Consider the following 27322-nt stretch of genomic DNA (forward strand, 5'->3'; position numbering starts at 1 on the left):
AATCTGTTAGTTCTTGCTCTATTACTAAAACTAGAAAAATAATTAGTTGTTTTTAAAAATAATCTCTTGCAATTAATTATGAAATTTCTTTCTTTAAAATAGATTCAAGTGTTTTCTAAGTGAAATTGATTTATAGATTTGTGCCTTAAGAATTGTGTGCCTGAGATTTTTTAATCAATTGTTTTTAATAATAACAAGTTTTTTTTTAATCCGTATTCTTTTAGAAAATTTCAATATGTTATTTTGAAAAACAATCAATTGAAATTTTGTCAATTGACTAAACTACCTTTTGCGAAAATCAATTTAAATACAATTCACCCTTCTCTTGAACGTAAGCACACAAATTGGAAACCTAAGAATAACACTATAGTAGATTACCAAACAAAATTTTTGAAAGGTTCTTGGCTGATCTATAATTTTTTTTCCAGAAATGATTCGGCCTTAAAAAAATAACCGGTACAAGATGAATCTCAGCCCCCACCTCCGGCATTGTGTTCTTAACACCAAACCATTAGAAAAGCCACCACAAAGTTGTTGTCTGTTGTCTCAAGCTCTTGCTCAGTTGCATGTGTGGATAGCCTCAAGCTGCAGCAGACATAAACATTTTATAAACTTCAAATAACTTAGATTTTCTACATTTATATGTAAAAGGATTTATTTAAAGATATAAATTTGTTCGTTATTTATATATTCATTCGGCATGATTGATACCTAATTATTAAATAATAACTCATGTATTATTTAAAAAACAATGTTTATATAAAATTTCTAAAGTTGTTTTGGTTTTCACAATTGAAATTTCACTTTAGAATTCAAAAGAATTGGCACCATTCAGATCTTGACACGAAGAAAAATGTGGTGCAGTGAGCGCAAAGGGTTGATGCTACAAACACAAAAGAAGCATGTACTCTTGTTCCAAACAGCAAATTTGTACTTCTATTCACGCCCACAAAGACCAATCCAAGCCTACCCTAGCCAAACTTAAGTAACAAATTCATGAACGCAATTGCTTCTTGCACCCGATCAATTATGATTGGCACCGGACGGATTTTTAAAATTTCCATTAAGCTATTCTCTTCTTCTATTTGAAAAATAGTGTATGGTGAGGTGCAGAGGAGAGGAAGTTCATTATTGTGGTGAAGCTTTGCTTAACATTCAATCCAACATATATAAAAAATTATAACATAGATAGTATAAAAGAACAAATAAAAAATTCCTTAGAAGCCAAGTGCCCTAACTACCTAACACTAATACGGATATTAATATCCGCAGAACAACAACAAATTCTGGATAAAAATATCCGCAAGTCAAAAATCAATTATGGATAAAAATATCCGGAAGGCAATAATCAACTACAGATAAAAATATCCGAAAAGCAATATCCAACTACGGATAAAAATATCTGAAAGGCAATAATCAATTACGGATAAAAATATCCGGAATACACAACTCAATTACAAATATAAACATCCGGAAGTCATGTGAGTGTACCTTGACTTCTTCGACGATGGTTCCTTCTCCGACTTACGCTGCCTCAGAGGATAAGTGCGATGTCGAAGCTGACCTTGGCGACTGTTGCTCTGCCTGCGAAATCGAACGAAGACGAAGGTGGCTGACGGTGATGACTACGCCTGCGGCTGCTGGTTCACGCACAAACGAAGAAGAAGAATAGGGTTGGATGCATGACATTGGTTCACGCACAAACGAAGAAGAAGAATAGGGTTGGGTGCATGACATTGGGTGCAGATCTCACTTAAGGTATTTTCAAATTTATTAAGGGTAGTTTAGTCTTTTCTTACCTGCGATTTGGTGAGAGTTCAAAATGATGGAGAATCAGTCATTCCTGAAACTTATTGTTCTTTAGCAGTTAATTTCTGAATGTTCACCCTGCACTCTGCACCCCTGCGTTACAGCTATCATCCACATTACTTAATTTTGCCTTCAAACAATGCCCCCAACTATCACACAATTTAACACCTTTCATCATTAAACGCAAATTCAAATTCATTGCCACTTTCATTCTACATTACACCACCTCTTCACTTCAGATATTCCTATCGAATATTTTATCTATGTTTATACTTTTCTTCACTCTATTCATAAACCGTCTCATTATTCATATTCAATTAGGCATCACACCAACAAATTCTATCATAGTTGAAACCAGCAGAACAGAAAAAAAAGGTTCGCACCAAACAACTTCGAACAAATAATGCAAAATTTATCTCTTCAACTAAATTGCATTTGCATATAACCACCACGATAGAGAAGGCCTCGGTGAACAGAACCACCCCAGAAGATGCACTATTCCGATCAAGTTTTGCAGACTGACTCATGTTTTCACCATTTCAAGATGAAGAAATCTCCCCACTGTTCATTGTTTACTGTTTTCTATTCGTCGGAAATCGTAAAATCCTACGTTCGCAATTTTTCCAAAATCGCACCGCTTCAATGTTCCGCAATCGAAGAATTTCAATAAAGCTCACAGAAAATGAAGAAGATTTGATGAATGAAGCACAAAACGCGGATAAAAAGGCACAACAAATTCAAGTAAATTTGAAACACGTTTTAAATTCTTATTTGAACCTCCACGTCAAATGTTCGCACCACAAATCCAATGGAAAAAACAACAAATGTTGTTTGATATTCTGCACCACGAAAACTTTTCCAAAAATTTTCGAAAATGAAATTTTTAGAAGATCATAATGGAAACCTAACTTTAAAAAAATTGTTAAGGACGTAGTAGTAATTTAAGAACTTAAAAATGAAAATTAAAAACACTCAAGAGCTCTAATCTATGAAGAATTTGAAACAAAATCAAAAAGTTCAACTAATGGAGTTTATGGCGAACTAAATATGACTCTACACAAAACATGTATGATTAAAATTCGCCTTTTAGAATAAATCTTTGAAACTTAACGAAGATTAAAAACCTCCATAATTTTGTAAATGTTTTAAAATAAACCTATGAAATTTAACAAAAGTTAAAAAACTTCAATTATTTTGCTGAGGTATTAGAATAAATTTTTGGTATTTAGCAAAGGTTAAAATAACTTTCGTTATTTCACTACAAAAAATTAGCAATTTAGTTATCAAATAGTCACCAATTGTTCTCAATATCGAATTTGCGAATGAAATAGCGACTGAATAAAGTGTTAATGATTTTAGTTAGTTTTGCAACCGAAACTGCGACCAAAAGTGAAAGTAGCAAAAAATATGTTGATGATTGAATTGAATAAATTAAAAATAGTTAAATCCACGATCGAATTAGACTAAGTCTGTGTATTTTTTGGCGACCAAAATAAATCTAGTGACTAAATGGAAGTGTTAATTTTTTTCACCAAATTAGCGATCAAAATTGATTTATTTTTCACCGACCAAATTCATTTTGGTGGTTTCTGTCACTAAATTAGTAACTAAATATGTTTATTTTCCAGCAACCAAATTCATTTTGTTGTTTAAATGAAAGTGTTAATTTTTGTCGCTTATTTAACGACTAAATATATTTTTGAATTTTATAAATGTTGAAGGATACAAACGACACTCAAAATGGTAATTTACCTACGGATATTAAGTCTGTGGGTAACGAAAACAACATTACACACCAACTGCGAGTCCGTAGCTAATGTATAATGTTAATATACTTTATTTTTAAAATTTTAATTATTATTTGAATCTTTTTTTTTTATTTTCAATTACTATTGATAATTATTATATATGCTATGACAATTATAATTAATGTTAGAACTAAACTGCAGGTGGGACTCGAAGCCAATATTATTAAATATTATTAATATTATTAAATATTATTAATATTATTAAATATTATTAATATTATTAAATATTATTAATATTATTAATATTATTTAATTTTATTAATATTATTAAATATTATCATATATTACTAAATATTATTAATATTATTAAATATTATTAATATTATTAAATATTATTAATATTATTAAATATTATTAATATTATTAAATATTATTAATATTATTAAATATTAATAATATTATTATATATTATTAATATTATTAAATATTATTAATATTATTAATATTATTTAATATTATTAATATTATTAAATATTATTAAATATTATTAATATTATTAAATATTATTAATATTATTAAATATTATTAATATTATTAAATATTATTAATATTATTATATATTATTAATATTATTAAATATTATTAATATTATTAAATATTAATAAATATTATTAATATTATTAAATTTTATTAATATTATTAAATATTATTAAATTTTATTAATATTATTAAATATTATTAATATTATTAAATATTATTAATATTATTAAATATTATTAATATTATTAAATATTATTAATATTATTAAATATTATTAAATATTATTAATATTATTAATATTATTAATATTATTAATATTATTAAATATTATTAATATTATTATTAAATATTATTAATATTATTATTATTAAATATTATTAATATTATTAAATAATATTAATATTATTAATATTATTAAATATTATTAATATTATTAATATTAATATTTAATATCAAATATTATTAATATTATTAAATATTATTAAATATTATTGATATTATTAATATTATTGATATTATTAAATATTTTAATAAATAATATTAATATTATTAATATTATTAAATAATATTAATATTATTAAATATTATTAATATTATTAATATTATTAAATATTATTAATATTATTAAATATTATTAATATTATTAAATATTATTAATATTATTAAATATTATTAATATTATTAAATATTATTAATATTATTAAATATTATTAATATTATTAATATTATTAAATATTATTAATATTATTAAATATTATTAATATTATTAAATATTATTAATATTATTAAATATTATTAATATTATTAAATATTTTAATATTATTAAATATTTTAATATTATTAATATTATTAATATTATTTAATATTATTAAAATTATTAAATATTATTAAATTTTATTAATATTATTATATATTATTAATATTATTAATATTATTAAATATTATTAATATTATTATATATTATTAAATATTATTAATATTATTAAATATTATTAATATTATTTAATATTATTAATATTATTAAATATTATTAATATTATTAAATATTATTAATATTATTAATATTATTAAATATTATTAATATTATTAAATATTATTAATATTATTAAATATTATTAATATTATTAAATATTATTAATATTATTAAATATTATTAAATATTATTAATATTATTAAATATTATTAAATATTATTAATATTATTAAATATTATTAATATTATTAAATATTATTGATATTATTAATATTATTGATATTATTAAATATTTTATTAAATAATATTAATATTATTAAATATTATTAATATTATTAAATAATATTAATATTATTAAATATTATTAATATTATTAAATATTATTAATATTATTAATATTATTAAATATTATTAATATTATTAAATATTATTAATATTATTAAATATTATTTATATTATTAAATATTATTTTTATTATTAAATATTATTAATATTATTAATATTATTAACTATTATTAATATTATTAAATATTAGTAATATTATTAAATATTATTAATATTATTTAATATGATTAATATTATAGATATTTATTAATATGATTAAATATTTATTAATATTAATAAATATTATAAATAGTGTTAATATTATTAATATTATAAATAATGTTAAATTTATATATTTTTTTATTAATAGTATTTATATTATTAATGTTATAATTACTGATATTATTAATTTTATTATATTACTAATATCATTAATACTATTATTATTATTAATATTATTTATATTATTAATATAATACTATTTATATTGTTTAAATTATTATATTAATATTAATAATATGTATAAATTAGTTATGATTATTATTATTTATGAATATGAATTTTGTTTTTTATAATTTTTCATATTATATTAATATTTTTAATATATATAATTATTATGATAATAGTTGGTAGGTAATAGAGATCAGTTGGTGATAGTTCGTAGGTAATAGAGATTCGTGAGTAATAGTTGGTAAGTAATAGGGATTCGTAGGTAAAAGTTGGTTGGTAATAAGATCCGTAGGTAATAGTTGGTAGGTAATGCTGAATTTACCTACGAATTCAGAATTCGTGGGTAATAGTTGGTAGGTAATGCTGAATTTACCTACGGATTCAGAATTTGTAGGTAATGTCTGTAAGTAATGTTGTTCGTAGGTAATATCCGTAGGTAATGCGGAATTTACCTACGAACTCAGATTCGTGGGTAAAAATCCGTAGATAATACTGATTTTTTTTGTAGTGATTCTGATTTTTAACATTGAAAAACTATATCTATTAAATACAATAAATTTATATATAAAATAAAAAACATAATTATTTAAAGTGTTTTTTATTTTTAAGAAAAACTCAATGATATTACATTAAACATTTTTAACTCCGTATTATATTTGACTTGTAACATTTGTTGGGTGGAAAGAGATTTACTGCAGCAGCTTTGGTTTTGATCCTTCTGAATCCCTAAACCCTTCACAGTGATGTATTCGCTCATTCACCTCAGCATGCAGGTACTTCTTTTCTCCTCTCATTTCTCCATTTTTTAGGATCATAACTCACAATTTGTTAGGTTCAACTTTTTGTTAATAACTTACTCACTTCAATCTCAATTTCAACGCTTTTCAAACTCTGTCATATATTTTAAAATGAAAAGAGCTTGGTTCTCTTTCTTGATTAAAAAGGTCTAACTAAAAAACGTTAACCTAAATATAAATATTAAAACTATCTAAAATATATATAAAAGACTAAAAAAAATAAAAGAATCAACTTTGATTTATCTATTTAATATAATAATTAATAGATAAATTAAAATTGACTCTTTATTTAAATTTAAATTTATATATATTATAGTAAAATTAAATAATAATATCAGACTAGTATTTCTATTTTTTTTCAAATTTAATCTAGCATACCTGAATAAATCAAATTAGTTTAATTTTGGATTAAATTGGTTTAGATCAAGTAATAAGTTGGATTACGTATTTTTTATAAATTTTAAAGTGATAAACAACGGTTTGAGTCAGCTTAGAAATTATATATTAAAAGGGACTTTAATATTGAACTAAAAATGCAAAATAAATTATTATTTTAGAGATCTAAATTTTTTAAATGTTCGATTAACCGAAAAACTTTTGATATCATTTATTTAGCGTTGAATTAAATAAAAATTCAAAATAGATTTAAAGTTTGTTTAATAGATAATTTCTAAGTATGCTAACCTCTTTGTCTGTTTAGAGATTATAAAAAAAATTACACAATTCACTTAAACTAAAACAATTTAATCCAAAAAGAATTAAAATAACCAAACAATTATTTTATTTTAAAATAAAAATAAATAAATTAGTCAATATTATTATTGTTTTATATAATTAAAATTATATAATCATGTAAACATTTTATTCTTAAGTGTAAAAAAATACTGATTTTTTAAATTAATAAAATTAAAAAAAAAATCTTCTAATATAAAATAAATATCTAAACTAATTATATATTTTTCAAATTTATTTTTTGTCACTAAATGAATAATATAATTAATTAAAAAATTATTATTATTTGTTTTTATTTCAAATTCTTTCACTTTGTTCTTCTTCAAGCTTCAAAGCTATTGTTAACTTTTAGGTAATGGAGTGGGTAAGTTTTCATAAATCACCTTAATACACAGAGCCATTGGAAGAAGAGGAGCAAGTTGCAACATTGAGAGGAGGAGGAGGAGCAAGCGGCGACAGTAGAATAGGAACAAGTGGCAACACTAGAGGAGGAGCAAGTGGCGATGGTGGTGTAGGAGGTGGTGGTTGCATTGGAGGGGAGTAGGTGGTGGTCGTGGACTTGGTCGTGGTGATGGTGGAGGCATTAGCAGTGTAGGAGTAGAAGGTAGTGCGAGCAAAGGTGAAATGGAGGTGTGAGCAGAAGTGAGAATGGAAGTGCGAGCGAAGGTATTTTAATTGCTTGCATTAATTTTACGCTCAATACTGTTTGTGAAGAAAATTGAGTAGCCAAATAATACTATGTTATTGTCATAATCACTATGGGGGAGGTAGGAAGATGGGAAGAGGATAGATGGCGTTAGGGATTGAACTGGAGAAGGGAGAGGTTTGAATGGGAGTCTAATTTGGAGTCAGAGCTCATATCTGTATTGAGTATGACGTCTATGAGCAAGGAGGCCCAGGACCATCTTATTTGGAGAGGGGACCCAAAAGGTATGTTTACGGTTAAATCAGCCTACTCTATTTTGACCAACCATGTTGATACAAGTGGAGGTGTGTTTAGTAATTTATGGCAAGCAAGAGCCAAGCCTAAAGTACTTACCACCGCTTGGAGAATCCTTCTGGACAGAGTTCCAACTAGAGTTAATCTTGTAAGAAGGGGAGTGATTGCGAATTCGACTTTATGCTCGTTATGCAACCTATCCGAAGAAACATCTCAACATTTCTTCCTTGATTGTGTATTTGCACAACGTGTCTGGTCAAGATGCTACCGTTGGATCAGTGTTTTGGAGGCCCAAAACAAGGATATTCAGAATCACCTGATGAACTTCCACTTAATTCACCTTTCTAATAAACAAAACCAGGTGTGGCTTGGCTTGTGGGCGACAATTGTTAGCTGTATCTGGGACCAAAGGAACTTGGTAGTTTATAAGGAAAGGGTCCCTGATGATGATGAGATTTTTCAGAATGCTCAACTACACTCATGGTTGTGGTTAAAACACATGGTAGCAGGTTACTCTTATGCTTTTTCTGACTGGCTTTTGAACCCTAACCAGTGTCTTCTAGCAGTGTTTTGAGTATGCTTTTTCCTGGGCAGCGAATGTATAATATCACGGGGTACTTGGAATTATGGTCTGCATATTGTGGTATGGTTTCTGTCAAGGGTGTTGCTGCAGAAACAAAGCGGAGCATGTATGGGAAATAGGCCGATGCTAGCTGAAGTTGTAAAAGATAGGGGGCAGCGGTTTATCATTGATAGTTAATTTTATGTGTAAAGTTGCAGTAGTGAGTAATGCAGCTCGAAGCAGATTGGGAGGAGGGGTTAGCAGGGTGTTAGGAAATAAGCATTAGGTTGCTGGAGAGTGCTCTTAATAATAGTGAAAAGTGGAGATGGTACAAGTTTCTGGAGCTAGTAATAGAAGCTGTAAAGGTAGACGATAAATCTGTCATTTGGTTATTGAACTAGTGTGAGCAGGGGTTTATTCTGTAGCATTCTTTTGAGTATAAGCTGGACGGTGCTCCCGGAAGAGCCAACCACATGTAAATGCAATTCACATATGTGTAGTAACCATTTGTGTTGTGCCAGATTTGAATGGAAGAAATATATGCAGCTGGGACGGGCATGTGTGGCAGGTGTCTTAAGCCAATGGTGAAGCCAAATGTCATCTTGAAGCATCTGGAGATGTTACTGGAAGCTAAAAAGATGATGGAGATAGCTAATTCGCTTGGTGTACTATGGAGGAGTTGCTGCTGTAGACTGTTTATCTTATTGCAGCCCAATATAGATAGGGTGATTGCTGGTGCAGGGTTTTAGCTCCTACAGCAAATGGCATATGTTTCTTTCCTGTGAAGGTTTTTCTCTTGTACTTGATAACACCTTAAGTGGTTTGTTTTGTGTAAATGAGTTGGGATACTCCTTTTGTATCTTTTTTAATTTAATTTTCATTCTTTGCTGATAAAAAAAAATTGTCATAATCACTACCTTTGCTCTCTTTTTTTTGAATTTGTTAAAAGTTTGATAAAGTTTAGGTCAACAGATAAAAAATTATACTGTGTGCCTCATGAATATGCACGCTTTCTTAGGCCAATCTATGCCTCATTGTCATTTTGTATAGTTGAATTGTCTTGTTTTGGTATTGTTGGACTCATCTTCAGGGAGGCCAAACCAATCTTGCATTTTCCTTAAATTATTATGGTGTTTCAGCCCATGGTTTCTTAGAAGATGGGACAAGTGAATGAATCTCTCAGATCTGTTATTATATATCTTTTTATAAAAGCTCGTGAAGTACTTGTTCAGATATCTAACAAATGCTTAATTATATTTTTGTAGCTTATATATTTATTTAACTTTTACTTATAAAGTAAATATTTAAGGGTGAAGTAGAAAATATAACTGCAAATGATCCAAACCACACACATTTATATATCTTTAGTATGAAGATGTTCCTTTTATTTTAAAGGTTAAATTATGTGGTAACTTTGTCTGGTGGGTTTGGACAATTTATTCCTATATTTCTTAAGTTATTGATTTAGGCAAAATGCTTTCCAATAAAGTGGAAACAACTATTTGACAAGAGAATAATAATAAGTATAACAAGTGTGTGATGTAGAATAATAATAAGTATAACATAAACATGCTCTAACAAAATAACAGAATGCCATATTAGCCTAATAGAATCCGATATGCAAATCTAACAACAATCTTCTAGATTCCTTATTTGTAATAAACAAGTTCTGCTTTCAAAATTTGTTTGCAGTCACATTGCGCTCTTCTACACTTTATTTCACAACATTATCACTTTCTAGTTTTTGTTTATTGTCTGAAGAGTATTATTTAGTTTATTGCCTTGTAGGAGCGTTATTTAGGATAAGCTTGAAATTATTCTGAGCACTTTGATTGAGTGTGGATATGTGTCATCCCCTGTAGAGGTGAGCGATAAAGGAGTTAATCTTCTGGGAGTTAAAGGTGATACGTCAGACTCTTCTATTTTGTTTAATATTGTTCAAGTTGTATTCTTTAGTAGTGTCCAAGTTGTGTTCTTTAGTAGTGTGCTTACACTCAAGTAATACAATTTGTTAGTATTACTAATGAGGATTATTACTTTGTATGCATAGAGTTCTTCAAAGGATTAAAAAGAACTAGAAAGGTGAGTGGCTGTGAGTTTTATTATGAGGGTATAAAATTTTATGAAGTAGTGTTTTCTAACTGTTCTTATTTTGCTTGTTTCTTTGGGTGCTAAACCTTCTAGCACATTCTTGTTTTTGTTTGTGAATGAGCCAAAGTAGTACATATAATCATGGGTTTATGGTAGGTAACATGATTATTCTTGTTAATGTTTTTTCAACTGCTAGCTTATTTCTTAGATCTTCTCTTGTCAAGAGGAAAACACAAACAATTACAGTTTGATTGGGTCCTTAAACTTGTTTTTTTTTGCATCTTTTCCTTTCTTAACACAAAGAATGCTAGCAATACAATCATTCAAACACAACCTCTAATATTGACCGAAATTGATTAGAAATCACAAAATTGTGAGTCTCACTTATTTGATGAGTTTCACTGTGATTTTGTAATTTTTATTAAGTTTTAACTAAGTTTTGACCCTAAAATAATGTTGACTTCTCTCCTCTGAAGTCAGCTGAGACTCAGTCTTCTTGTGTTCTTCTAACCAATATTTTAGTTGATATTGGGATGGCTTGGAGGTCTTGGATATGTTTTATTTCCTTTTTCATCCTAGATTTTTCCTGATGGAGAACCATCCATCAATACCCATGTAGGACCACTCACACGTGCCATGGGTAGAAGAATAGAGAAAGGAGAAGATATTCAGAAGACTCCCCTCACATGCACAATCAAAATCTTCTAGTCTTAAATATGTAAATTATATAATAGTATTTTTTGTATTTGTATTTCTGAGCCAACTTTAGAGTGGGAATATCTTTCTCTCTAAACAAAATATCCTTTAGGTGCCTCTTCTTTACATGGAGTGACTCTTCAAGCTCTTCTCAAGAGTCAAAACAAGGCGCCTCTTCCAGGACTCTTTAATCCTTTTGTGCCACATGTCAAGTCATGAGTGGAAATTTTCTTGCACATAGGATTTACACATGACATGCTAGGAATGAAGAGTATTTTAGAACACTAATAGTAATCTTAGGAGCTTCCTTATTTTGTAATACTTTAGACTTGAATGATATATTGAATTTATGTTTCTAAAACTCTCAGCACATATCTCTCAAGTCTCTATCTATGATGCTCTCTTGCATTCTAGAACTCAATGAAGTTGGCCTAACCTCTTACTTGGCCATTTGCACCTAGAGAAAACCACCCTTTCACTCTCCAAAACTCATACCATTCGGTGCTTCCTCCACAACTCTACAAGTTTTCTGCTGCCTCCATTGAATCCATGGCCCAACTCAAGGCACCATTGCATCATGTCCTCTTTAGTAGACCTACAAAAGATAAACAAAAGCCCAATTAGGCCTATACGTGCAAGTAGATGCTTAGACAAACTCTAGTTCTTAATTTTCCTTCTTATGTAGGTGTTTGTGGCTAGACTATATCCAACAGAATCCCTGGTAGATCATTGAATCTGAGAATACTAAGAAGCCCAAGAACTAGGCTTGAAGCCCAAAAATTACTTCAGCTTGAAGAAGGCCAATATGTGGAGTAGATTGGCCTTTACTAAGCGAACCACCAATCTCATGAATCCCTTAGAGCTCCACTCTAAAATTCTATAAATAGAGACCTCGTGGCAGTATTCCAAACCATCAAGGAGGAAAGCCATTGATAGGTAGAGTCATTAAGAGTAATAGATGCACTGAGAGGTATAAGAGATTGATCATAAGAAAGTCTCAAGGCTGAAGTCTAGCCAAGACTCTGGAGAAAAGGATCAAAAGCCTAAGTTGGCCAACAACATTCAAAGGATCCATGTTTGTTGTTCTCTTGCTTATCATCTTGAATATTCATTATAAGATTTTATTATGAGTTGCTAAACATACCCTAGTGGGATTGAAAAGCAATGTGATATTTCTTAAGTTATTGTAGTTTATGAATGCTTGTTTTTTATATTGAGATTCAAATTCCTTGGGTTTAGTAGTATGCTTAATTTTTAATGGTGAGGAATGTACCGATCAGGTCATCGGGTGTGACGACGTGTTTAGCAAATGACTACGTGGGGCGTGCTCAGCAGGACATGTGGACAAGAGAAAGATGAATGGTCCAGGAGTGAGCATAGTCGCCGTTTGTGGAAGTGGCGTTCTGCAGTGTACATAGTCGGTTGTCGCCAGGTCTTTGTGTCATCGCCACAAGAAGTACATCGCCGGGTTTCCCAGTAAACTTAGTTGAAGCTGTTGAAGGTTCAAGCGGGTAAGTTCAAGCGTGTAAGTTCAGTAAAGATGATTGTTACGTCAGCATGGAGTGTGAAGGTCGAGTGAGTTGGAGGAAACAGCTTGCCCATCGACGACGGGATTCCCAGAGTGGACATTCGCCGACGGCGAGGTTTCCTCAGCTGGAACATGCATGGTGTAGCAATGAGGAGGGTGGCACTTGCGACGAGCGATATCACAGAGACGATGTACTTTGTTGCATCCGATACTCGCCTTGTCGGGTGGCGTTCCAGAGCGTGTTACGTGCTAGATTACTCCTTGAATAGGAGGCTTGGTCGCGCGACTGGTTACTACATAGAAATGACGCTCAAGTTACCCCAGCCCAGATGATGACACGTGTAGGGTTGGGTACTACCAGTTACCCCAACCCAGATGACGACACGTGTAGGGTTGGATGCTACATAAAAATGACGCTGAAGTTATCCTAGCTCAGATGATGACACGTGTAGGGCTGGGTACTACCTGTTACCCCATCCTAGATGATGACACGTGCAGGGTTGGATGCGAGCCACGCGTCCAAAGCGTAACTGCCTGGAGAGAGAAAAAACCTAGGTATAAAGGTAAACTTAACAGAATTTGCAGAGGTACGTTCATTACGGCTTATTGTTTTTGGGTTGAGTGCACTTTAGTAAGGTTCTACAGAACATAGTTTTCTCTCAGTTTTTGGGTGTTCTTGTTACTGACTTGAGCGTCGGAGTGCCACCGGCGGCAAAGGCGCCATCTTGTGTTTTCAGGTTCTCGGAGAGACAATCTGTAGTGCGGACTTGAAGGGCACGTGGTGTCAAAGCTGGTGAGGAAAGATCGTGACGAGGCATCGTTCCTGAGCTTAGTCAACCGGCAGGATCATCTGGCGCCCACCGTGGGGTCGTATAAAAGGTGATTCCCAACCACAGTTCGAGTTTGTTGAAGTTTTGGTGATTTCTGTTCGACTGCTTGCTGTCGCAGTCGGTTTTCATGAGATTTCACCTTTCGTTTGGAGTTTCTTTGAGTTGTTGAGTTTGCTGAGAAAGAATGAGGACAACACGATCTAGTTCAGTCGCGCCGTCAACCGAAGAGGACGTTGTGTCTATGACGCAGGTGATGGAGATGATGAGGACGTTGCAGGAGAACGTAGCTGCATCACGTTTTGAACAAGAGAGAATGCACGAGGCACTAGTGGCACAGTTTAGGAATGAAGAGCTCAACAAAGTTAACGAAGAGCTACGTAAAGCCCTTCAGGGACGGGAGGAGCGTGCGATTGGGGACAGATCTGCACCCCCGTCCCTACCGTGTAGTTTTCCCATGCCGTTTTCTCAGGAGATCATGGACACGGTGGTCCCTGCAAACGCGGTAGTGGTGAAAGCATCTTTCACCGGGGTGGAAGATCCTGAGGCTCATCTCACGGCATTTCACACGCAGATGATGCTCTCAGGAGGTTCAGACGCGGTCTACTGCAAGGTGTTCATGAGCACTCTCAGTGGAACAGCGTTGGACTGGTTCGTCAGTCTACCTACTGGCCACATTACCACGTTCCAGCAGTTCTCCAAGATGTTCGTTGAGTAGTACATAGTGAACAAGGCACCGCCGTTGGAGTCTTACGATCTGTTCGACGTGAGGCAGTATCAATGGGAGTCTCTGAAGGATTTTTTGAACAGATTCGGAGCTCAGATTGTCCGCTTGCCAGGTAAGGATGAAGAAATGTTTGTGCATGCCTTCAAAAAGGGCGTGTTGCCTGGACCTTTTAGTGAATCGCTGATCAGGAGCCACCCCGCCACGTTCGCTGAAATCCGGCGACGTGTCGTGGCTCACATCGCTGCTGAGAGAGAAGTCTCCGAGAAAAGGGGAAATGTGGCCCCAACTAAGCCACGCGCTCAAAGGAGGATTCAGCCGCAGAGGGTGATGGAGGCGGCGGCAGGGAAGAAGGATCAAAGGATGCATCATCCTTATGATCCAAAGAAGAGCAAGGGGAAGGGGCCAGGGCGGCCTAAAGAGTCTAATCGCCCGCCGAGGTACGAGTTTGTGATGGGATTGGCTGACCTGCTCGCCATTCCGAACATTGCTGCCAGGCTCAAGGTACCTGAGAAGACGACGGATAAGGTGTTGGGGCCAAAACCAGACGCGTGGTGTGAGTTCCACAAGAGCTTTGGCCACTCCATCAATTCGTGTTTGGCTTTGGGATACCAACTCGCCGAGTTGGTCAAGTGTGGGTTCTTGAAAGACTATTTGCTGGAGAAGCAAACGAGGCAATTGTCAGGTTCACAACCGGCGAGCGGTGAGGGACAGCAACATGAAGTACCCATTCACGACGAGATCCACACTATAGCTGGTGGATTCTCGGGTGGCGAGTGTACTGCATCACAGCGGAAGAAATATGCAAGGTCCGTGATGTCAGTAGAGGCTTTTGAGGATCACTCGCCCGACGTGGACATCACGTTCACCAAAGAAGATCTTAGGGATGTTGTGCCTCATGACAACAATCCCATTGTGGTGTTGCTTGTTACGGCGGGGAGGATGGTTCATCGGGTGTTGGTCGATCAAGGAAGCTCGACAGATGTGATGTTCTGGCCGACTTTCGAAAAGTTACAGTTATCCCCTGACCAGCTGAGGCCATATGGGGGCTGCTTGTACGGTTTCGCTGGTGATCAAGTGGAGGTCAGGGGGTACATTGAGTTAAGGACGACGTTCACAGATGGGTTGGCCTCGCGCACATAAAAGATCAGGTACCTTGTTGTGAACGCTCCTTCGGCATATAATATCCTACTGGGAAGGCCAACACTCAACAGGTTAGGAGTTGTGCCTTCAACGAGGCACATGAAGGTCAAGTTACCTGCAATGGAGGGGATGGTCATCACTATCCGTTCTGATCAAAAGGAGGCTAAGAAGTGCTATGAAAACAGTCTCAAGAGCAAGAGATCAGTATGCCATGTAACCACAACGTCGCCCCCTGGTGTGGAGCCTGAGCAGGTAAATCGGCTAGTTGTGGATACAACATTTGAGGTGGCCGCCGAAAGGGACGGGGTGACGGTGGATGTTGAGGCGGTGTCAGAGAACGCCGCTCGGGTGGAGGAAGAGAAAAACTGCTCGGAGGTCGCCAGGGAGTCAGGAGTTGCGAGAGCGCTGATCGCCCATGAGAAGAGGCCTCAGCCGGTCGAGGAGTGGCTTGAGAAGAAGATTGGCGGCAAAACGTTTAAGCTGGGGAAAATCTTAGATGGCGAGACACAAGACCAGATCGCCAAGGTAATAAGTAGACACCTGGATGCGTTTGCATGGTCTGCTTCAGACATGCCGGGGATTGACCCCGATTTTTTGTGTCATCGTTTAGCAATGGATCCCCAAGTCAGGCCAATCCGCCAGAGAAGGAGAAAGTTCAACGAGGAAAAGAGACAGGCGATCAGGGACGAAACGCAGAAACTCCTCGCGGCAGGCCATATCAGGGAAATTCAATATCCAGAATGGCTCGCCAACGTCGTTCTGGTCAAGAAGAGCAGTGGGAAGTGGCGGATGTGTGTTGATTTTACGGATCTGAATAATGCCTGTCCAAAGGATTCTTATCCTTTGCCAAGTATAGATGCCCTGGTAGACAGTGCGTCAGGGTGTAAATTGCTTAGCTTCTTGGACGCCTTCTCGGATATAACCAGATTAAGATGCATCCCATGGATGAGGAAAAGACTTCTTTCATGACGGAAAGGTCGTGCTATTGCTACAAGGTGATGCCCTTTGGGCTGAAGAACGCGGGAGCCACGTACCAGAGGCTAATGGATAAGGTGCTTGCGCCTATGCTTGGGCGGAACGTGCAAGCGTATGTTGACGATATGGTCGTGACATCTCTGGAAAAGAGCAGGCACGTTACTGATATGGAGGAGTTGTTCGTTACAATAACCAAGTACAAGCTGAAATTGAATCCCGAGAAGTGCATTTTCGACGTGGAGGCAGGGAAGTTTCTGGCATTTCTCTTGACTGAGAGGGGAATCGAGGCGAATCCTGACAAGTGTGCTGCCATTCTGGCTATGAGGAGTCCTGCCACTGTAAAGGAGGTGCAGCAGCTCATAGGCCGGATGGCCGCCCTGTCTCGGTTCGTATCTGCCAGTGGAGAAAAAGGCCACCCGTAGTTCCAATGTCTGAAGAGGAATAAAAGGTTTGTCTTGACGAGGGAGTGTGAAGAAGCTTTTGTGAAGCTCAAAGCGTATTTGGCGAGCCCGCTGGTTCTGTGCAAACCTCAAATGGGAACGCCCCTCAGGTTATATTTTGCCATAACTGAGAAGGCGATAAGTGCGGTGCTCGTCCAGGATCAAGATCAAGTCCAGAAGCCTATCTATTTTGTTAGCAAGGTGTTGTAGGGCCCAGAAGTGAGATATCAGGCCTTAGAGAAAGCAACGCTGGCGGTTGTGTTTTCGGCGAAGAGGCTGGGTCATTACTTCCAGAGCTTTACAGTGTTGGTAATGACTGACTTACCCATCCAGAAGGTTTTGAAGAAACCGGATGTAGTTGGGAGGATGGTAAAATGGGCGGTGGAGTTGTCAGAATTCGACATCAAGTATGAGCCCCGAGGACCGATCAAGGGGCAAATCTTTGCTGACTTTGTGGTCGAGCTATCTTCTGAAACAGTGCAGAGTGCCGGGGATGATTTTCGTTGGGTGCTCTCGGTGGACGGGTCGTCTAACCAGCAGGGTAGCGGGGCTGGAGTTATTTTGGAAGGACCCAACGGTGTGTTGATAGAACAATCTCTGAGGTTTGCCTTCAAAGCCAGCAATAACCAAACGGAGTATGAGGCTTTGATCGCCGGTATTTTGTTGGCAAAGGAGATGGGAGCAAAGGAGCTGATGACCAAGAGTGATTCGTTGTTGGTCACTGGGCAGGTAATTGGCGAGTTTCAAGCCAAAGATCCGCAGATGGCGGTTTACCTGGAGTATGTGAAAGAGTTGAAGAGGTCCTTTGTTTTGTTTGAAGTGGTGCACGTGCCAAGGGAGCAGAATGCCCGAGCTGACTTCCTAGCCAAGCTCGCCAGTTCGGGCAAGGGGGGCAGGCAGAGGACCGTTATACAAGAAACTTTGAAGACACCTCGAGCATTCGTGGCAGATCACCAGGTTCTTCAATTTTGCAAGTCAATGGAAGGGACGGCGAGGAGTCATAGATCTTTGACTCAGGAGACTTTGAGGACGCCGAGAGTCAGAGCACATCCAGTGGGAGAGACGAAGATGACGCAAGTTTGCGCTATCCACGAGCCAGATACATGGATAACGCCATACCAGCGCTACATGGAGGATGGCGTGCTCCCAAAAGACCCGACGAAGGCTAGAAAGATAAAGAAGAACTCCAGCAGGTTCACCCTCATCGATGGCGAGTTGTACAGGTTTGGGTTCACACATCCTCTTTTAGTATGTGTACATGGAGAGAAGTGCATGAGAATTATGGCTGAGCTCCATGAGGGGATTTGTGGGAGTCACATCGAGGGCCGAGCTTTGGCAACAAGAACTCTCCGTGCAGGTTATTACTGGCCCACAATGAGGGAAGATTGCAAGAAATATGCTCAGTGTTGCAAGCAATGCCTGCAGCACGCCGATTGGCACAAGGCGCCTCCAGAAGAGCTAAAGTCAATTTACAGCCCCTGGCCGTTCCATACGTGGGGAATCGATATTCTGGGACCCTTTCCATTGGCGATCAGGCAAATGAAGTATTTGGTTGTGGCGATCGAGTACTTCTCAAAGTGGATTGAAGCAGAACCAGTAGCCCAGATCACCGCGCACAAGATTCAGAGTTTCGTGTGGAAGAATATTGTGTGTCGATTTGGTGTGCCCAAGCGTTTGGTATCAGATAATGGGACTCAATTTGCAAGTCACCTGTTGAAGAAGCTGTGTGGGGATGTTGGAATACAGCAGGTGTTTGCTTCTGTGGAGCACCCACAAACGAATGGGCAAGTGGAGTCAGCCAATCGGGTTTTGTTGAGAGGCTTGAAGAGGAGATTGGAGAAGGCCAAGGGGTCTTGGGCTGAGGATGTTCCCCGTATAGTATGGGCATATCATACCACTGAGCAATCGGGAACCCACGAAACCCCGTTTAGTTTAGTGTATGGGTGTGATGCGATGATTCCAGTTGAAACCCAGGAAAGCTCGCCGAGATTCCAAAACTTCGTGGCGGAAGACTCGAACGAAGAAAGGAGAATGAACTTGGATATGCTGGATGAAGTCAGGGAGGAAGCACGGGTGAAGGCCGAAGTAGTGAAGAGAAGAGTTGAACACAAGTACAACTCTAGAATAAGGCCAAGGCAATTCAGAGATGGTGACCTGGTGATGAGGAAGACCCACCAGTATGAGATGGAGAACAAATTGTCACCCAAGTGGACAGGACCGTTTAGAATAACCGAAGCACTCGGGAACGACGCCTACCGCTTGGAGACGCTGGAAGGAGGGGCGATTCCTCGCACTTGGAACGCCACCCATCTCAAGTTTTATTACAGTTAGAGCATTGTAAGTAGTGGTTAACTCGAACAGTTTAAAGCAGTTTCAATTAAAACAGTTTTTCAAGGGGGCACTCTTTTTTCCCTAAGGAGGGTTTTTAACGAGGCCACCCAATAAAGAAGGTTTTGAAGTTTATCAAAGTTTCCAAGTTATTAAGTTTGCATGATTATCGTTTTTAAGTTTTCAGAAAAGAGACTTTGTCGCCCTTGTGTAATTTAAAGCAACGGTGAATTCAGATCGCATGCATTCAGTACAAAGTTTTAAAGCATGAAGTTTTAAACCCTCATCGCCACCTGGCGATCGGAGGTACAAGTAAAAGTTTTAAGTCCTAATCGCCACCTGGCGATCGGAGGCACAAGTATAAAGTTTTTTAAGTTCTCATCGCCATCTGGCGAGAAAAGATTAACTCTCCTCGCCTTGAGCGAGTGTAGGCGAGAAGAGATTAAAAAGACCTCCTCGCCTTGAGCGAGTGTAGGCGAGAAGAGAGTAAAAAGTCCTCCTCGCCCTGAGCGAGTACAGGCAAGAGCAGATTGCAAGACCTCTTTGCGTAAGCAAATTGAGGCAAGTTTGAAAGTCCTCAGTGCATCCAGGGGAGGAGGAGATGTAACCCCTGGGCAAGTTGAGGCATCAGGAAAAGCCCTTCTCACCCTCAAGTGAGTTCAGGCAAGATAAAGCTGAAAAGTCAGGGGTGTTAATGATCTTAAGTATGGGAAAGGAAGGTTGATGGAAAACGCCTTTTCCCTTGAGTGAAACATCAATATTGACCTAGTAAGACCAGTTAGAAAAGAAGTTAAAGGATGGCTGAGGAAGGTTCGCAAAGGACACCTCACCACCTAAATTATCGTTCTAAAACTTAGGGAGGTAGAGAAGGATCCGAAAGGCGGCTCTACCCCCAGATGAGGGAACAATGACTTAAGCTATCTCAGGTTAAAGACTCAGGGAAGGTAGAGGGAGATCCGAAAGGCAGCTCTCCTTCCAGTCGAGCAAAGATGAAGTCGTGAGGTGGCCCCGCAGGGGACGTTTTCAGTTAAAAGGAAAATGGCGTCGCCGAAAGCCTATGGCTTTGAGATTGAAATAGAAAGAAGGTTACACGGTGAGAGCCAGATCAGCAAAGTTTTAGGCGATAACATAGAAACACACATGCCACTTGGCAGATCAGGCGAGCAAGATTCCAGATACTAAGATTGACCCACGCCTACTGCCTAGTAAGTGATTTCGTGTCAAATGTTATCGCTATAGACTAACAGTTTGTTTAAGTTAAGTTGATTTCCAGAGAATTAAGTATCAGTTTGTGCTAAGTGAATTGGGTTGAGTAAAAACTAGCCAGTTATATCAGGTGATCGCACAACAGATAAAGTTAGAAGCCACATATATACATGTATATCAAAACAGTTTGAACAGAATGAAAGTTATTACATATAAATCAAGGTTAAATACAAGAGTTTCAAGGTGGTAAAATTGAAGTGGCAGATGGGAGCAGTTAAGTTGGAGGCATGATCTTGCCATCCACCACTTCGTTGTACACTGAAAACTCGGAGAGGTCGAGATCGGGGAATTTGCAAGCAAACTGCTCCAAAGCAGCCCCAAAGCCTGAGGTACGAACCTGGGCAGCTTCAAGCTCAAGCTCGTCGATCTTTGTCTTGAACCCACTGTTCTCTTCACGAACCTGGGCGGCCTCAAGTTCAAGCTCGTCGATCTTCTTCTTGAGCCCACTATTCTCCTCGCGCACTTGGGTAAGCTCTGCAGTAGCGTTGTTCAGCTCTTTGGACTTCTTGTTCCGATCCGCTTCGACTTTCCCCAGAAGGGTTTCCCTCTCGGTCGACCTCTTCTCCAGTTTGGCCATCTTGGCCTCGTCAGCTTTTCGGGCCACCTCCAGCTCTGCAATTCTGGTCCTCATAGGAACGATCTTGCCCTCTAACTCAACGACGTCCTGAAGTTTGTTGTGCAGTTTCTGGCGCAGTTCAGCTTTGTCCTTGCGCAAACTTCGGAGCTCGTCGTTGAGAGCATTTTCCACCCGCGAGAACTCTAGCCCTTGCATCATCATGTCACATTTGACTTTGTCAGCTTCGGCTCTCGCGGTGCTCGCCTCCTCCTGATGGATGCGGTTATCAACTTCGAACTTGCGCAAGGAGTCTTTCAGACCTTCACCGACGATTTGAGGAAGACTCTCGACAACCATGGCGTTTAGGCGCGCGGTGAAGGAACTCAATGAAAAAGTAGGCACACAAAAGAATACTTAAAGAAAAGCACTAGAGTAGATGAAGAAAACAAAAACAGAACTACTGGAAAAAATATATATATATATATATATATATATATATATATTTTTTGCAAACTGTGCTTGATGTTCATTGATTTAACTGGAATGATATAAAGCGAACTGGATTATGAAATTTAAACCACAGAAACTTCAAGATCTTAGCTCAAAAATGGCACTGGAATTACGCAAAAACAGTAAGCCAATTAATTGAGATAAATTTTTCAAAATCGCTGCCAGATTACCGTATTTTTTTCGGCAGAATTATACACTTTTTGTGTTTTATTTATCATTTTTTGTGTACTTTGAATTTTTGAGTACTTATTTTTTCTACTCTTTTCTAACACTTTGAAGAACACAAATCCAGAATTTCAGAATTTTCCAGTGCGTAAATCAATTGCAATAAGGAAAAACAGTAAGCACATTTTCAGAAAACAGAGGAATCCTAATAGGAATGAAAAACAGAATTATGAACTAGCAAAGACATAATGGAAAATGATGTATAGGAACTTGTATAGGTCTAGAATACAAGTATGAACTCAATTCTAAAACAGAAAATGCACAAAGGATCAAATATCAAACTCAGAAAAATTATATGACACCAAAGCAAGAAACAAAAAATTCAATAAAAGTACTACAAGAAGTGATGACAATTATGGAAAAACAAGACTAAGACAAAACTTGTATGGATTCAAAAAGGAAAATACTCAAACATATGATAGGCAACATAAAGAAAACAACAAGAAAACTCAAATAAGCCTAAAACAGAAACGTAAATTGCAAGAAATTAAAGAGCTATTGAAATAAAGTGCAACACAACTCAAAAATTAAACAAGAACACACCTAAACTCATGATACCACATGATATGATTCCAATAGCACAATATGAATGATTCTTGACATTCTTAGGAATCATCTTGAGTTGGATATGAGATAGGCACTTTAAGATAGAATTGGATCAAGGTTCTATGTTTAAGAACTCACCAAGACTAGTACCAAAACCAAACTCATATGGAAGTTCCATGTATTGTCAAATTGAACCGAACAAATTGATTGAAAAGGCAAAGGCACCGAACCAAAAGTGTAAGAACAGAAATGCACCAAACAATTAAGCAAGAAAATGAAGAAGAAGCAAAGATGAACGGGTAGAAATTGAAATGAATCGAAGCAAAACACAATTGACTGAAAATGCTAAACTGAAAAATGCAAAGAAGCAAGCTAAGACATGAACATAACAAGAGAAGGAAGGAAGGAGAAGAGAAAGCTCATGAAGATGGAGGAATGGTTGGATGATCACGCCACTTAGAGGATGGTGACTCCAAGATGAGTGTGCAAGCTGCCACTTGAGGTAACCATAGAACTCTCAAGATAAGACTAAGTGAGGAAGGCACAAAGCTCTCCAATGCTCTCTCAAATATTGAGTATAGTTTCTCTAATCAAAATTCAAATCTGAAAAATACAAAGGCAGCACCTTAATTTATAGCCTAGAGGTGCTGAAATGCAAAGCAAATTAAATTCAAAATTCCCCCCAAATACATGAAAGTGGCGTCAAGCATGAGGAAGGTGTGACCTCCTCTCTCACTTTGGCACCTCCCTATTACTCCTACATCGCTCTACTAACGCACACCCCCCTAAGACTCCTAATTAAAGACCTAAAGATGCACGGTTACCTTTTTGATGATCAGAAGTGTGTTGATCAAGATGATGATTGAGGGAGACGAAACGTTCGCTAGAGTATTTCGGGAGTTTGAAGTGAAGAAGAAGATAATGAAACAGTGAAGTGGCGCGAAGGTATTAAAAATTTCGAACGTTGCAAGAAGCGCAAACGGCAATGAATAATAGTCGTTGACAAGTCCACGTGTCGTTTGATCGGAGGGGTTGGTGAAATGTCAAATCAGTAAACAGTATGAGCGCCAACGCGCAAGGCCACGTAGGTCGCCGGAAATTTAACTCTTTAGTCTTTTCGCCGAGCAAGCCACAGCTCAAGACTGGGCGGCTTGTGTATTGATCAGGTCATCGGGTGTGACGACGTGTTTAGCAAATGACTACGTAGGGCGTGCTCAGCAGGACACGTGGACAAGAGAAAGATGAATGGTCCAGGAGTGAGCATAGTCGCCGTTTGTGGAAGTGTCGTTCTGCAGTGTACATAGTCGGTTGTCGCCAGGTCTTTGTGTCATCGCCGTGTTAGATAATGGAAGATCAGGTGGTTTGACATCGCCACAAGAAGCACATTGCCGGGTTTCCCAGTAAACTTAGTTGAAGCTGTTGGAGGTTCAGGCGGGTAAGTTCAAGCGTGTAAGTTCAGTAAAGATGATTGTTACGTCAGCATGAAGGAAACAGCTTGCCCATCGATGACGGGATTCGCAGAGTGGACATTCATCGACGGTGAGGTTTCCTCAGCTGGAACATGCATGGTGTAGCAATGAGGAGGATGGCACTTGCGACGAGCGATATCACAGAGACGGTGTACTTTGTTGCATCCGATACTCGCCTTGTCGGGTGGCGTTCCAGAGCGTGTTACGTGCTAGATTACTCCTTGAATAGGAGGCTTGGCCGCAGGACTAGTTACTACATAGAAATGACGCTCAAGTTACCCCAGCCCAGATGATGACACGAGTAGGGTTGGGTACTACCAGTTACCCCAACCCAGATGACGACATGTGTAGGGTTGGATGCTACATAGAAATGACGCTCAAGTTATCCTAGCTCAGATGATGACACGTGTAGGGCTGGGTACTACCTGTTACCCCAGCCCAGATGATGACACGTGCAGGGTTGGATGCGAGCCACGCGTCCAAAGCGTAACTGCCTAGAGAGAGAAAAAACCTAGGTATAAAGGTAAACTTAACAGAATTTGCAGAGGTACGTTCATTACGGCTCATTGTTTTCGGGTTGAGTGCACTTTAGTACGGTTCTACAGAACATAGTTTTCTCTCAGTTTTTATGTGTTCTTGTTATTGACTTGAGCGTCGGAGCGCCACCGGCCGCAGAGGCGCCATCTTGTGTTTTCAGGTTCTCGGAGAGACAATCTGTAGTGCGAACTTGAAGGGCACGTGGTGTCAAAGCTGGTGAGGAAAGATCGTGACGAGGCATCGTTCCTGAGCTTAGTCAACCAGCAGGATCAAGGAACGACCATTGATTGTCCTTGGAATGACGTCAGAAGGCAAGTTCATCTATTTGAACCCTAACCAACCGACCATAGTTCTCAATGGTCATAAAGCGCAGAGCTGAGACTATGGTGAACGGTTCCATCTTAATGCAAAAATAAGTTATAACAATGCAAGGAATTAATTGGGATAGTTTGTTGTTCTAGATAAACTTGTGTGGGGAATCAACTTGGTTTGGCCATAAGGAACATGGAGTTTAAATAAAGACAACATTTATAAATAACAATAACAAGGGAGATTCACAAAGCTCTTTTAATCCCAACATTTGTGCTATATTGTTATTCATTTACTTTAGTGTTTTGTCATTGCTTCACCTCTCGATCTAAATATTATAGTGGCTTTATTATAGTTAGCTCTTTATAAACATATGACATCAATCCTTATTTTCACATAATTTCATCTTGAAAGATATATCTACTCTGATATACATTAATTCCTTGTGGATACGATAACCCTCAATTGTACTACAGTTGACTCGGTTCGCTTGCCGAGAAAAGGATTTTAAATCCATCTTAAATCAAAAGTCTAGTAGGAGAGGCATTACCATAGTCACCCCACTTGGATAAACCAAGTAACTATGAAGATGACGAAGGAAGAAAAAGACAAAGCACATGGCGACCAATCATCTCAGCAAACAATTCAAGACCCCACCAAGGATGTCATGGACTCGACCAGAGGAGATAGGCATAAACCAGAACACCAATTGTTCTTCCTTTTGGTCTTCTTAAGAGATAGAATATGTTGTAAATAATTTTGGGCTCACTTTAGGGGTCCAAATAGCAAAGTTAGGATAGAATAAGGTGCCTTTAGCATAATAGGGGGTGTAGGTATCATTTTAGCTTATTCATAGCCCTCTAGGAAGACAATTTGACCTAGTTTCTAGAAGGACAAGCCTAGGATGCGGGTTTGACTTAGTCAAACCCTAAGTGATGTGATTCCAATAGCAAAGAAGAGAATGATTCTTGACATTCTTAGGAATCAACTTGAGTTGGACAATAGTTAGGCACTTTTTCTTAGAATTGGATCAATGTTCTAAGTCAAGAACTCACCAAAACTAGCACCAAATCCAAACTCATATGGAAGTTCCTCATATTGTCAAATTGAACCAACAAAAAGAGGTAAAAAAAGAAAAGCACCGAATAGAAATGGCTAAGAACAGAATTGAACCGATTAAAATGAATTAAAAGGCAAGAAAGCTGAAAAAGAGTGTTGGAAAATAAAATGCACCGAACCAAACACAAAGAAGAAGAAGAAGAACAGTTGCTGGAAAAACTAAAAGCCGAACCAAAAACTCAAGAACACAAACTCAAAACATGAACAACAAAAGAGAAGAAAGGAAGGAGAGGAGAAAGCTCATGAAGATGGATGTATGGTTGGATGATCACGCCACTAGAAGGATGGATGCTCCTAGATGAGTGTGCAAGCCGCCACTTGAGGAAACCATGGATCCATCAAGATAAGACTAGAGAAGAAGGCTCAAAGCTCTCCAATGCTCTCTCAAAATTTGAGTATAGTTTCTCTAATTAAAATTCAAATATGAAAAGTACAAGGGCAGCACCTATATTTATAGCTTAAAGGTGCTGAAATGCAAGCTAAATAAATTCAAAAAACTCCCCCCAAATTCAAATGAAAGTGGCGCCTAAACAAGTCATGAGGAAGGTGTGATCCCTTCTCTCACTTTGGCACCTCCTTATTTACTCCTACACCTATCTACTAACGCACCCCCCCTAATACTCCTAACTAAGGACCTAAAGATGCTTTAACAAAAGAGGTTTCTTATGTTTTCCTCTAAGCACCTTCAAACAATATTCTTTATTATTTAAAACTTGGCCTTGCCCTTCATAGGATGGACTTGGGCTTGGGCTTGGGCTTGTGCTTTGGGCTTGGGCTTTGGGCTTGGGCCTCTCTTTATTTTATGTCTTCTTTTAATTTTGAGAAGACTAGAAGGAAGAACTTCAAGTGTGATGGTGAATGGCCTCTTCCTTCATCAATAAAAACCTCCTTTTCTTGATTCTCATCATACTCCCGAGTTGGAGAGAATTCGTCCACGAATTCTGAATCCCTGCATATAACAAAGTCAGTTTACTTTTACAATAAAAAAATGTAAGAAAAAGGAGTACATGACTTAACAGATGAAACCAAAGGGATTGCAGAAAAGGGGGTCCTATAAATCGACCAAGTTGGAAAAATTTGTTTGGGAATGATGACATTTTTTGGAAAAAGACCTCTTAAATGGTGAAACCCATTATGAGGTATGAAAAAATCATCCCTA

The 27322-nt window shown here is 37.0% G+C and overlaps 1 protein-coding gene across 1 annotated transcript; it reads left to right on the forward strand.

Annotated features, from left to right (window-relative positions):
• The first annotated feature begins 8244 nt into the window (after positions 1-8244).
• On the forward strand, positions 8245-9014 carry LOC137838297 (uncharacterized). Its single transcript, XM_068647548.1, has 2 exons — positions 8245-8821; positions 8866-9014. Exons 1-2 carry the CDS (start codon positions 8245-8247, stop codon positions 9012-9014), a joined length of 726 nt encoding a protein of 241 aa, XP_068503649.1.
• The last annotated feature ends 18308 nt before the right edge of the window (positions 9015-27322 follow it).

The sequence above is a fragment of the Phaseolus vulgaris genome, chromosome 4 (assembly GCF_000499845.2).
Source record: "Phaseolus vulgaris cultivar G19833 chromosome 4, P. vulgaris v2.0, whole genome shotgun sequence".
In the NCBI taxonomy this organism is placed as follows: Eukaryota; Viridiplantae; Streptophyta; class Magnoliopsida; order Fabales; family Fabaceae; genus Phaseolus; species Phaseolus vulgaris.